At 42.2% G+C, this 14589-nt stretch overlaps 1 protein-coding gene and 1 pseudogene across 1 annotated transcript; both read left to right on the top strand.

Annotated features, from left to right (window-relative positions):
- Positions 1 to 7981: 7981 nt before the first annotated feature.
- LOC146506305 (nuclear factor 7, brain-like) lies at positions 7982 to 12363 on the top strand. The gene has a single exon (XM_085179417.1). It carries the CDS (start codon positions 8114 to 8116, stop codon positions 9566 to 9568), a length of 1455 nt encoding a protein of 484 aa, XP_085035543.1. The 5' UTR covers positions 7982 to 8113; the 3' UTR covers positions 9569 to 12363.
- On the top strand, positions 12272 to 13743 carry LOC146506304 (E3 ubiquitin-protein ligase TRIM35-like; annotated as a pseudogene).
- The last annotated feature ends 846 nt before the right edge of the window (positions 13744 to 14589 follow it).

Raw genomic sequence — 14589 nt, 5'->3', positions numbered from 1 at the left:
TATTGGTAACACATTAACACATCTTGTTGAAGTTAGAGAAACACATGCATTACCTAAGAGAATAAAGCAATAATCTGAAGAATCAGAGAATTTAAGGATTAATATTATTATACAGAAGAAATCCAAAGTGGCAATAAGAGACAAAAGGGAAAGTAAGAGGAGGAAACTTCATGTAGTTTATGTGTAGGGCTGCACAAAAAACCTGTGTTTATTATTTAATTGTTGATAATTCAAAAAGAATGATGATTTATTAGAGGCATCAGTGCCATTTTAGTCCCCACTGTGCAGCCCTGATGTTGTTGGTCAGACTGTGACAGTGAAGAAGAGTCTCCAGAGGATCAGAGTCCAGCTGGACTATGACAGGGGGGAGGTGTCCTTCTATGACCCTGAAGACATGACTCTGATCTGCACTCACAGAGACACTTTCACTGAGATACGTGTAATATTGGAAAAGCAGGAGATTCCAAAACAACTGATAATAACATGTTTTAGACTTTTAGAACTTTTCATTGTAGTTCAGTGAGATCTCAGTGAATTTCTTTACTTTGGTTTATTTGAAGTTTTTGTGTAATTTATTGTGAATGTATTTGTTTCATCTTTCAATCTTTGAACTCCATCAACTTCTTTCTATGAGAGAAAACACTAAAATATCTCTTGGAGTAAATAAAATGTACAACATGAACTGCTGATGACTGAAACACAGAACAGTCATGTGTTCATTTCTTGTCATTTAAGGTTAAGAGCCGTCGCTACAGGCCTGCAGGCAGAAATCTGAGAAGCCTGATCTGAAACTTTTCTGTTAGTCACTGTGATTTGTGACTAAAACTGATCAAAAACCATTTAAATAACAATTTGACTTGTTCATCTTTTGGTTGTTTCTGTGGCTGAAACACTAAAAATATTTTTTTTTTCTCCTTTTTTTGGACACCTGCTGTATTTGAAAGCAATTTGAGTCTTTTTAATTATTATTGTTGCATGGAGGATTTACAAAACTCACTGATGTTTTAATGAAAACACTGAACATTTTGAGTCTCAATGAAAACCTCATCAGGCAAGTCTTGACACAAATACTGAAGCTGAGAACATTTCCTCTGTATTTTTATTTGATACTAATTAGTCTTATTAACTGTGGAGTTCAAGTTTTTCTCCTGATGAACAAAAATTGTGAAAATATCAGAAAAACAAGTTCATTAATCTCCTGTTTTTTCCTGTCAGTTAAATACATCAAAGCCTGGCTGCAGTCTGATGTGTCTGTAAACACAGAAGGACACTGAACTTTCTATTTAAACTGTCATTTTATTGATAACACCTTAACACATTTTATTGAAGTTAGAGAAACACGTGAAGCACGTAAGAGAACAGAGCAATAATCAGAAGAATCAGAGAACTAGAGGATTAATATTATTATACAGAAGAAACCCAAAGTGACAAAAAGAGACAAAGGGAAAGTAGAAAGAGCCAACTGCAGAGAAATGATGGAACAAGGTTGGAAACAGAGAGAGTGGGGAAAGAGTGAAAGACACCCTATGAAGAGAAGCCGGCTCAGTGTTGTCAGTGCAGCTCAGTCAGTGACTGTAAAAAGAAGATGGCAGAAGTTCAGAGTGGCTCCAGCTCATCTCAGTGATGCTTCATCTGACTAAATAACAGGAAGGCAGCAGAGCTCACAGTGGCCTCAAGAGGAGGACACTTCATGTAGTTTATATGCAGGGCTGCACAATGAATCACTGTTCCTTATTTCACCTTTGATAATTCATACAGATGATGATTTATTAGAGGCATCAGTGTCATTTTAGTCCTAACTGTGCAGCTCTGATCAGTAATCTGAATGTAAGCTGGTTCTTCTTCTACACTGATGAACTGCTGATGTCTCTGACTGGCGACTGGACAACCTGTCCTTCACAGTGTGGGAGAAGATGAAGGAGAAGGTCCACTTCTCCTTCAACTTCTCCCACACACTGACAGCCCCGTCTCTGTCAGTGTGACACATGGAGTAAAAAAACAGCAGGTTCCTGATAATCCAGAGAGAAACATTAAGTATCCTGAAGTTTTTGCTCAGGAAAACACAGCTGGGAGGTGGAGGTGGGAGACCATCCTGAATGCAGTGTGGGTTTGACAAGAATGAATCATCTATTTCACCAGAAACTGGAACCTAGTGTTTAAATTGTGAGTGTGGAAAATACACTGATGTCGTTCATGAGAGTCTGAGAGTCAAGAAGAGTCTCCAGAGGATCAATGACCAGCACATGAAGATACATTAATTATTATTATTATTAACTACTGGATTTGGAATTGTAATACTGTCCATAGTGCGCATAGACTGTATTACACTATTGTCTTAGTGTGCATTCGCCAGCCAGCATGCAGCCTGTTACAGTTGCTCCTGCTCTCTCTCTTTAGTTTAGATTGTTTTCTTACTTATTCTTTTTTTTTTCTTTACTTGGACTTTAGTCTATTTTAATAACTTTCCTTCAATCATGTGCATTGAGAGGGTTGTTGTTCTGCCGGTGTCTGCAGAACTGTTACTTTCACTGAGAAGGCACAACTCCTACATACTACACGGGCTGTTTACTCGAGAGATCAGCTGATCGCCCCGATGCCGCCGGCTCATCGTCAGACCCACAGACGTACCAGCTGAAATCTGTAGGTAAACACATCGAGGATGCAGAGGTAGAGGAAAGAAGAGAAGAAGGAAGGAGATGGCGGGACAGCGGAGGCTCGAAGTGAGGAGGAAGTACAAACCGTGTCTGCCGTCTATCATGATGGGAAATGTTCAGTCATTAGCTAACAAAATCGAGGAACTAACAGCACTAGCACGGAGTCAGAGAGAATACCGGGAGTGTAGCTTGATGTGTTTCACCAAATCATGGATGCACCAGGATATTCCCGATGACAACGCATCCGTGGAAGGCATCTACACTGTTTGGGCAGACAAGGACAGCACCACGAGCGGTAAGCAGGATGGAGGGGGGCTTGCTGTTCTTGTTAACAACCAGCGGTGTAACCCTGCCCATATAACTATCAAAGAAAGGATTTGCTGCCCGTACATTGAACTGTCCGCTGTTGGACTTAGGCCGTATTATTTGCCCAGGGAATTTACCCACGTAATCTTGGTGGCTGTTTATGTTCCTCCCTCTACTAACCCCACAACTGCATGTGACACTATCCACTCTGCCATAGCCCAGTTACAGACTCAGAACCCGAGTGCCTTCATTGTGATCGCGGGGGACTTCAACCATGTGACCTTGGAGAATACACTGCCAGCATTCACTCAATATGTGGTCTGTCCCAACAGGGGGGAGAGAATTTTAGACCTACTGGATGCAAATTTCAAGGACGCATACAGCTCCTCCTCCTTCCCCCCACTGGGCAGGTCAGACCACAACCTGGTTCACCTCACCACCCGCTATGTGCCGATTGTGAGGAGGAAGTCTGTGACCATGAGAAGCATCAGGAGGTGGTCAGAGGAGTCACTAACAGCACTATAGGGCTGTTTTGAGGTGAGTGACCGGGAAACACTCTGTGAGCCTCACGCCGAGGACATCAATGGGCTTACTGAGTGTATTACGGACTACATAGCCTTCTGCACAGACTCCATTGTTCCAGCTCAGACTGTCCATTGTTTCCCAAATAACAAGCCGTGGGTGACTAAGGACATCAAAGCCCTCCTCAATGACAAGAAGAGGGCTTTCAGAGGGGCTCAGTAAAGAGGAGGGGAGAAGGATCCAGGTGTTACTGAAAGACAAGATCAGAGAGGCTAAGGACAATTACAGGAGGAAGCTGGAGTGGAAATTCCAGCAGAACAGCATGAGAGAGGTGTGGAGTGGCATGAAGACCACAACTGGATTCAGGCCAACCAACAGCAGGGGATACAAGGGATACATGGGGATAGAACAGGGGATGCAGTAACCCCCCCCACAACATTACCTGTAGTGAGCCTGAAATCCAGAGCCACACCACTGTGTCAAAGTCCTGACACTCCCCCCCTACCTATCACTTTCACTCAAGACCATGTTCAGAGGCAAATGACGAGACTCCACTCAGGCAAGTCTGCTGGACCAGACGTCCTCAAGGCCTGCGCCTCCCAGCTTTGTGGAGTCTTTCATAAACTGTTCATGTTGAGTCTGAGTCTGCAGAGGGTCCCAGTGCTGTGAAGACATCATGCCTGGTCCCTGTACCAAAGACGCCACGTTCCAGTGGCCCCCAGGATTACAGGCCTGTGGCCCTGACCTCGCATATCATGAACACCATGGAAAGATTAATCCTGGACCAGCTCCAACCCATAGTCAGACCACAATCAGGATCCTCTTCAGTTTGCTTACCAGCCCCGTCTGGGAGCTGAGGACGCCATCATCTACCTGCTCAATTGTATCTACAGCCAGCGAGCACTGTGAGGGTCATGTTTTTTTTTTACTTTTCCAGTGCTTTCAACACCACCAGGCTGACCCTCCTGGGTGATAAGTTAACATCAATGCAGGTGGATGCTTCTCTGGTGTCCTGGATTGTTGATTACCTGACAGGAAGACCACAATATGTGCGTCTTCCACATTGTGTGTCTGACAAGGTAACCAGCAACACAGGGCCACCACAGGGGACTGTCCTCTCCCCCTTCCTCTTCACCCTCTACACCACAGACTTCAGCCACTGCACAGAGACCTGCCATCTTCAGAGGTTTTCTGATGGCTCTGCGGTAGTTGGATGCATCAGCAGGGGTGATCAGTCAGAGTACCGGGCTGTGGTCGACTCCTTTGTCACGTGGTGTGAGCAGAATCATCTGCAGCTCAACGTGGCGAAGATCAAAGAATTGATTGTGGACTTCAGGAAGACCAGGAAACACTTGACCCCTGTTTCAATCCGGGGGGTCAATGTTGACATTGTGGGTGACTATAAATACCTTGGAGTACACATATACAATAAACTGGACTGGGTTAAAAACACTACTGCACTTTACAGGAAGCGCCAGAGTCGCCTCTATTTTCTGAGGCAGCTGAGGTCCTTCAACATCTGTTGGACAATGCTTAGGATTTTCTATTAGTCTGTTGTGGCCAGTGCAATCCTCTATGCTGTTGCATGCTGGGGCAGCAGATTGAGGGTTGCTGATGCCAACAGACTCAATAAACTGATCCACAAGGCCAGTAATGTTGTGGGTATGGAGCTGGACTCTCTTAAGGTGGTGTTGGAGAGGCGAACGTTGTCCAAGATAAAGTCAATGTTGGATAATTCCTCCCACCCACTCCATGACATGCTGGCTAGCCACATGAGCACGTTCAGTGAGAGACTGAGGCTACGTTCACACTAGCCCAAATAGATTTTTCATCTGAAAACGCTCCGCGTCCACACTAGTGTTTTCAGTCGTTTTCACAGAGTTGTGCGACCACATTGAAACGGATGAAAACGCTTACGTTCCAATCCTGCGCATGCGCAAAAACGAGTGAGAATTAAAGAATTTGAAGAAAAGCTATTTGGAGCATGTACAAACTGATATTCATCTTTTTTAGGGCTGTCAAAATTGAGAGCAATCAAAACAACCGCTGTATAATGCACTCCGCTATCTTTGTTTATTTGGTTACATGACTGCATCATGTGACTAAAATACGTCATCGTTTTAGAGAGTCTTCGTTTTTGTGTGTCCACACTGCGACGGGACAGCTGCGTTTTGAAATGTATGCGTTTTCGAGAGCGTTTTTCCTTGAGGAAAGCTTCGTCTCAGTCTTCTCTCCAAAACGGAGAGAAAACGAAAACGCATTAGTGTGGACGTAGCCTGAGATTACCAAGAAGCACCACTGAACGACACGGTAAATCATTCCTGCCCGTGGCCATCTCCCTGTACAACTCCTCCATCTATCAGTTGTATACAAGGCAGTGGCGGTCCTAGCCTGTTTGGCGCCCTGGGCGAACACTCCCTCTGCCCCTCCCCCCCCCCCCCCCACACACACACACACACAAAACATATTAAGGATTGTACATTAACATAAAACTGTTGTATACACACACACACATGAAGAGAGAGAGAGTATGCATAGTATGAAAACAGCTACCAAACAGCCATCATAATTCGTCATACAATGAGAACAGGACAAATCAACAACTGACAATGCCTAATTAATATTAAAATCTGTAACATAATGTATTGTTTGGAGTTTACTCTGTTACTGTTGCTATTTTTACCATTTCTTTTTGGAGCAACTGTAACCCACATTATTTCCTTAGGGATTAATAAAGTATTCTGATTCTGATTGTTTCAGGATGACCTGCCATTATCCAATCACACATCTGCTTACCTGTATCTTTTGTTTCTCCTCCTCTTCTTTTCTCTTTTTTCTAAACTGAGGACCCGATGGCTTTGAACTTTTCTTGTCCATCTTCCATTGGTTTGAATTTTGCACTCCAGTATGAACACCCATCCCCCAACCCAAGGATCACCACAACATAACCTAACAGACCTACACCTTAATTCACAGATTCACTTTGTCTAGGGTGCATTTCTGTGATTTCACACAACCCAGGATTCAAATCATGAATACATAATGGCCTTGGATTTACAACATTATAAATGAAATGTGCTCTATTTGGAAGCAACAGCCCCCCCCCTCCCCTTTCCCTTGTGTGTGAGACTTTAAATCATCAAACTGTAAATTTTAAATTGTTATTGATCCCTTTACCCCGAGTCCTAAAGTGTATATTTATTTTCTTACTCTTCTTATATTTATTGTTTGTTTACTTGCACTGCTGTAACTGGAGCTTCGTCGTCTCGTCTCTCTATATACTGGACTGTAGCGGAGATGACAATAAAGTTTACTTTGACTTCAGCAGCGAGCAGGCGCACCGACGAGAATTTTGAAAAACCATCGGTGCAAATTATAAGTCTGTATCATAATGTCTGGTGTTTTCGTGTTTGTTGGTTTGTTTTTATTTTGTTTTACTTTGCGAGTTGGTTATTAGATGCTGCTCCAGCCGGTCAGAAAATCATCTGCCGCCCCGCCCTCTCCTCTCTGCGCCGCAAGCAGCAGGCGCACCTCGCGAAGGGAGCCCTTACTCCCAGCAAATGGGCGATAGAAAACCGATCGGTGCTTATGCCATTCCCAATATGCGGTGGCATGACGTCGGGGCAGCACGAGTACGAGCAATTCCTTTTTTTTTTTTTTGCCGATGCCCGTGATGCCGCCCCCCACCACGATGTCGCCCCGGGCAACCGCCCGTGTCGCCCGTACCTAAAACCGCTACTGATACAAGGCAATAGTTATACAAATTTTGCACATGCTCTTCTTTCTTATTCAGATATTTATTAGTAAGTGACTTATATGTATGTATATATTGTATATATTGTGCTATTTATTACTTCTTGTATTGTCTGTTTTTGTTACTGTTTGTACTGGAGCACTGTAATCCACATAATTTGCCCTAGGGACCAATAAAGTATTCTGATTCTAATTCTGATTAGAAGTCATGTACACCTGTGTTCTCTGTGCATTGCTGCAAAGTGGTAATCTTTGTATGTCTATAGATTTTTCTTTTGGTTCTTTTTTTGTATATACATCTACACACACATAGATGTGTAACTTTGTAACCTGAAAAGCCTTTGGATGTACAATATTTAACTTTTCACAACATACCTGGATAAAAAAATGTTTAAATATGTTCTTAAAATATCGCTTATTTTTTAAATGTATTACACATATATTATCTGGATGTTGTGTTAAGTTTTGAGTAACTGTTGTCGTGCCATGAATAACATGAATGACGATACATTTGAATCTCGATCCTTGGTGTACAAAGGCAGCTCAGTTCAGCCTAAACTCAAACCAGAATTTGAACAGCGACGCATATTCATGTTGGTTCAGCTACATTTCTCTCTGCAGCATCAAAAGAAGTCTGGTGGCGTATTCAACATCTATAACACAGACACAGCGCCATTTCGTGGGAAAATAGTAAAATAGCAACTCCATTACTATCAGCTCCGCCCATAACAGAGTAAATGAAACTGAAACTCATTGCCGACCACGCTGGAGACGCCGTCACATTAAAACCTGCGCTTTGTACAGAAGAACACAATTTGGCGGCATTATCAAGCAAAGAGGTCGTATTTCGGTGAGTCATTAAAACCAAACCCTGGAAAATGGCGGAGAAAGTCGCACTTTTTGAAAACTATCTGAGCTGCCATGTGTGTTCAGAGACTTTCAGAGATCCTGTGTCTCTGAGCTGCGGCCACAGCTTCTGTTCAAGCTGCCTGCAGAAATTCTGGGAACAAACTAAAAACAAAAACTGTCCCATTTGTAAAAGAAAATCTTCAAGAGATGAACCTTCCATGATCTTTGCTCTCAAAGAACTTGCTGACTCCTTTGCTAAGAGGCAGAGTGAGAGCTCACGTGAGGCAGAAAAAGAAAAGGAGGAAGAGAAGGAGGAGGTGGTGTGTGATAAACATCCAGACGTCCCTTACTGGTACTGTGAGGATGAAGACAGAGCTGTGTGTCCTGTGTGTGAGTTTTCTCTCCACCAGAGTCACAAAGTGGTTCCTGTAGAAGAAGCAGTCAGTGACCTGAAGGAGCAGCTGAAATCTGACTTAAAGTCTCTGCAGGACAAGAGGAACAAATACAAACAAGTGGAGGAAACATACAATGAAATGAGGGAACACATGAAGAAGCAGCTGTTGTCCACAGAGAGGCAGATCAGAGCAGAGTTCAAGAAGCTCCAGCAGTTCCTGAAAGAGGAAGAGGAGTCCAGACTGGCAGCTCTGAGGGAGGAAGAGGAGCAGAAGGGGAGGACTATCAGCAGAGAGATGAAGATGATTGAGGAGCAGATCTCCTCTCTGTCAGACAGCATCTCTGCTGTTGAAGAAGAGCTGCAGAAACACAGCGTGCCATTCCTCAGCAGTTATAAAGACACTCAGAGCAGAGCCAGAGCCCAGAGCTCAGTGTCAGATCCACAGCTGGTCTCAGGAGCACTGATAGATGTGGCCAAACACCTGGGCAACCTGTCCTTCAGAGTGTGGGAGAAGATGAAGGAGAAGGTCCACTTCAGTCCTGTCATTCTGGACACAAACACTGCAAACCACTGGCTCTATCTGTCTGATGATCTGACCAGTGTGAGGAATGGAGACACAGTGCAGCAGCTTCCTGATAATCCAGAGAGATACACTTATGGTTCCACTGTTTTTGGCTCTGAGGGCTTCAGCTCAGGGAAACACAGCTGGGAGGTGGAGGTGGGAGACCATCCTGGCTGGGTTATAGGTTTAAGTAAAGAGTCAGTTGACAGGAAGGGAGAGCATTTTGCTTCACCAAAACATGGACTCTGGTGTTTATTGCATCGCAGTGGAAAATACACTAAAGGTGGTGGTCAGACTGTGACAGTGAAGAAGAGTCTCCAGAGGATCAGAGTCCAGCTGGACTATGACAGGGGGGAGGTGTCCTTCTATGACCCTGAAGACATGACTCACATCTGCACTCACAGAGACACTTTCACTGAGAAACTCTTCCCGTGTTTCAATGTTGGAAAGGCAGGAGACGCCAAAACCTCTGATATCAAAATCTGTGAGACTGAGATTTCTCTGAAAACTGCAACGAGGTCTCTGTGAACTTTTCTTCTCTTGTCTCATCCTTTTAGTTACAGCTTGTTTTGTGGTTGTTTGTTTTTCAATTTAGGCAACTCCTGTTTTTATTTTTTATGTGAGAAATTGCAGAAAGAAAGATTAGTATCTGAAGCATTTTATACAATGTGATAAAAATCATTTTCAAAACACAGTAAAATTAAATGATAAAAGTAATTTTTGCTTTGTTTTCTTGCAAATTCAGTTTGAAGGTCTTTAAAACTTTATATTTATTTGTTCTTTTTTGGGTTGATTTTTTCCTTTTTTGACAAATATATAGCAGTTTCAAGTCATTGGGTGTTCATGAAACAGTTTTTAAACATTTAAACAGTGCGAAGTTGAACATACTTCCATGTGTCAGACATCGATGAACAAGCACTGATAAATGTCACTTTCCTTTCCTTCATCAGTTATTTAGATCCATATCAGCTAATAACAGCATCGTGACAATTTGTGTTTTAATGGTTTCAAAATGATAAATAGACTTGACTCATAAATAATCATAATGTCTTCTTTTAATACTTAACTGTCAGTGATTCATTTAAGTGATTTGCTTCATTTAAATGTGTTTCTTATAGCATGTTCTCCATTACGTTGCAAAATAAACCAAACTGTGTAGGTTGTCATAATAATTCAGCCATGTTTTTCTTTAAAATGTGTCATTGCAGAATAATGTTGACTGTCTGACATTTATTCAGTTGTATTCATACAAACTAAAGTTCATTCTTTGTTTTTAGATTGTTCCTAAGTTCTGTGTAAATTGCTTTGTCAGATACAGACACTGTTTTCTTTGCTACTGACTGACCCGAAACATTTATTTCATAATTGTTGAACATTTGTACAGTTGGAGCTGCTGTTTGTTCCAGTGTGTTTCTGTGAACTCTCACTTCATATTCCAGATCACATCAGCACATTCAGGATTTGGTCTCGTTAACTGTGGATTTCCTGTTTTTCACCTCCAGAGCAAATATGATGAAAATGTTGGAAACACGGGTTCACTGATTTCCTGGATTATTTTCTGTCAATAAAAATATCAAAGTCTGGCTTCAGTCTGATGTGTCCGTAAACACAGCAGGACGCTGAACTTTCTATTTAAACTGTCATTTTATTGATAACACCTTAACACATTTTCTTGAAGTTAGAGAAACACGTGTAGCATAAAAGAGAATAAAGCATCTAATGTGAGGAAACAGAACTAGAGGATTAATATTGTTATACAGAAGAAATCCAAAGTGGCAATAAGACATAAAAGGAAAGTAAGAGGAGGACACTTCATGTAGTTTATGTGCAGGGCTGATCAAACAGTCTCTGTTCAATTTCTGATGAACTGCAGATGTCTCTGACTGGACTTTCTGTTTGATTATGTTTGTTCCTTTATTTGTTTTTACTTTGACTACAAGTGGCAGATGGCTGCCCACTCCCTGAACTTGGTTCTGCTGGAGGCTTCTTCCTGCTAAAAGGGAGTTTTTCCTTCCCACTGTTGCCAAAGCCCAAAATCATAGAGAGTCATATGACTGTTGGGATTTTCTCTGTTTTCTTGGTATTATTGTAGGGTCTTTCCCTTACAATATAAAACTTCTTAAGGCGAATGTTGTTCTGATTTAGCATCATATGGATAAAAGTTAATAGAATTACAGGCTTAGTTAACAGGAAGGAAGAATATCCTGCTTTACCAAAGTTAGACATTTGGTGTTTCTAATATAACAATAGACAATATACAGATGTTGTTGGTCAGACTGTGACCCTGAAGACATGACTCACATCTGCACTCACAGAGACACTTTCACTGAGACACGTTTAATATTTGAAAAGCAGGAGATGCCAAAACAGTCTAAGGGAGTTTTCATCATAGTTCAGTGAGATCTCAGTAATTTTCTGTTTTTTGGTTTATTTTTAATTTTTGTGTAAATGGGTATCATATTCTATCAACCTGTCCTTCAGAGTGTGGGAGAAGATGAAGGAGAAGGTCCACTTCAGTCCTGTCATTCTGGACCCAAACACTGCAAACTGTTGTCTCTATCTGTCTGATGATCTGATCAGTGTGAGACTTGGATTTAAAAAACAGCAGATTTCTGACAATCCACAGAAAAACATGAAGTATCCCGACATTTTTGGCTCTGAGGGCTTCAGCTCAGGGAAACACAGCTGGGAGGTGGGAGACCATCCTGAGTGGAGTGTGGGTTTAATAAAAGTGTCAGCTGACAAGAATGAATCATTCATTTCACCAGAAACTGGAACCTGGTGTTTAAATTATGAGAGTGGAAAATACACTGATGTCGTTTATCAGACTCTGAGAGTGACGAAGAGTCTCCAGATAATCAATGACCGTCACCAAGAGAAGCATTTATTAATGACAGGTCAGTGCAGCCTAAGTTCAAACCAGAATTTAAAAGCGACGCATATTAATGTTGGTTCAGTCACATTTCTCTCTGAAGCATAGAGACTGTCAGCGGTAGTCTGGTGGTGTATTCAACATCTATATCACAGACACAGCGCCATCTAGTGGGAATATAGTAAAATAGCAACTCCATTACTATCAGCTCCGCCCCTAAAAGAGTTAAACTCATTGCCGACCACGCTGGAGACGCCGTCACATTAAAACCTGCGCTTTGTACCGAAGAACACAATTTGGCGGCATTATCAAGCAAAGAGGTCGTATTTCGGTGAGTCATTGAAACCAAACCCTGGAAAATGGCGGAGAAAGTCGCACTTTTTGAAAACTATCTGAGCTGCCATGTGTGTTCAGAGACTTTCAGAGATCCTGTGTCTCTGAGCTGCAGCCACAGCTTCTGTTCAAGCTGCCTGCAGAAATTCTGGGAACAAACTAAAAACAAAAACTGTCCCATTTGTAAAAGAAAATCTTCAAAGGATGAAACATCTATAAACGTTTCTCTCAAAGAACTTGCTGACTCCTTTGCTAAGAGACACAGTGAGAGCTCACCTGAGACAAAAGGAGGAAGAGAAGGAGGAGGTGGTGTGTGATAAACATCCAGACGTCCCTTACTGGTACTGTGAGGATGAAGACAGAGCTGTGTGTCCTGTGTGTGAGTTTTCTCTCCACCAGAGTCACAAAGTGGTTCCTGTAGAAGAAGCAGTCAGTGACCTGAAGGAGCAGCTGAAATCTGACTTAAAGTCTCTGCAGGACAAGAGGAACAAATACAAACAAGTGGAGGAAACATACAATGAAATGAGGGAACACATGAAGAAGCAGCTGTTGTCCACAGAGAGGCAGATCAGAGCAGAGTTCAAGCAAGCTCCAGCAGTTCCTGAAAGAGGAAGAGGAGTCCAGACTGGCAGCTCTGAGGGAGGAAGAGGAGCAGAAGGGGAGGACTATCAGCAGAGAGATGAAGATGATTGAGGAGCAGATCTCCTCTCTGTCAGACAGCATCTCTGCTGTTGAAGAAGAGCTGCAGAAACACAGCGTGCCATTCCTCAGCAGTTATAAAGACACTCAGAGCAGAGCCAGAGCCCAGAGCTCAGTGTCAGATCCACAGCTGGTCTCAGGAGCACTGATAGATGTGGCCAAACACCTGGGCAACCTGTCCTTCAGAGTGTGGGAGAAGATGAAGGAGAAGGTCCACTTTAGTCCTGTCATTCTGGACCCAAACACTGCAAACCGCTGGCTCTATCTGTCTGATGATCTGACCAGTGTGGGGAATCGAGACAAAGAGCAGCAGCTTCCTGATAATCCAGAGAGAAACACTAAGTATCCCACTGTTTTTGGCTCTGAGGGCTTCAGCTCAGGGAAACACAGCTGGGAGGTGGAGGTGGGAGACCATCCTGACTGGAATGTGGGTTTAATTAAAGAGTCAGTTGACAAAAATGAGTCATCCGTTTCACCAACATGTGGATTCTGGTGTTTAACACATCGCAGTGGAGAATACATTAATGTTGGTGGTCAGACTGTGACAGTGAAGAAGAGTCTCCAGAGGATCAGAGTCCAGCTGGACTATGACAGGGGGGAGGTGTCCTTCTATGACCCTGAAGACATGACTCACATCTGCACTCACAGAGACACTTTCACTGAGACACTCTTCCCGTTTTTCAGTGTTGGAAAGGCAGGAGACGCCAAAACCTCTGATATCAAAATCTGTCAGACTGAGATTTCTCTGAAAACTGCAACGAGGTCTCTGTGAACTTTTTCTTCTCTTGTCTCATCCTTTTAGTTGTGTGGATGCTTTAAGGCATCCACACTATTGTTTTCCTGTTTCTCTTTATTCTTTATACTTTATTATTATTATTATTCTAGTTGCCACTTTTTGTACTTTTTTTGGCACTTAACTACTTCCACAATTTTCAGCCGATTTTCACCGTTCAAATTTTAAACTATTCTGCTATTTCTGCTAATTCCAGCTATGACTTTTGCTATTTTTTGCTATTATACTTTTTAAAATATTAAGCTTTTTTCCTTTAATTTGTCCCATTGAAATGAATGGAAAACTTCCAAAATTCTGCTAAAACTTGCTTGTTTTTGAAACTTAACTACTTCCTCATACTTTCACCTAGAACAACCATTCAAACTTTAAAATGTTCACAAATTATTGGGCTATTCATGTATGATTCAGCTTTTTCAAATCTTTTACCGTTTTACTTTTATCCCTCTTAAAGTTTTGAGTTGCAAAATTGTGATTTTTCAGAAAATACATGGGTTGTTATGGTTGCTATGCAGTTGGTTCTAAGTGAGCCACTTTAAGTTTCGCAGTCTTCTCTTCATGTCCGAACAACTTCTTGCTACTTGCTCAATTTTCACTCAACTTCCACAAATTATACATCAAAACGTAGGTATTTTTGCTGGCTTTCAGAAAATGTCACTGTCATTGTTGTGGGATTTATAGAATTTTGGCAAATCTCCTCAGACCAACACAAAGTCTCAAAACTCTCCATAGAAAGTCAATGGAGAGTTTGTTCAAAATCACCGCTTGATTTCTGTAATGAGAGGCATATTCGAATCGACATATCTCCTTAACGGAGCGAAGTTAAGACATGAGGCTTGTCCCGATATATCTTCA

Source organism: Neolamprologus multifasciatus, chromosome 12, assembly GCF_963576455.1.
Source record: "Neolamprologus multifasciatus chromosome 12, fNeoMul1.2, whole genome shotgun sequence".
Classification (NCBI taxonomy): Eukaryota; Metazoa; Chordata; class Actinopteri; order Cichliformes; family Cichlidae; genus Neolamprologus; species Neolamprologus multifasciatus.
This window is presented reverse-complemented; position numbering and strand designations above follow the sequence as displayed.

Bases quoted from the DNA above. Each gene is read 5' to 3' on its own strand.
- LOC146506305 (XM_085179417.1), top strand. From the start codon at position 8,114: ATGGCGGAGAAAGTCGCACTTTTTGAAAACTATCTGAGCTGCCATGTG.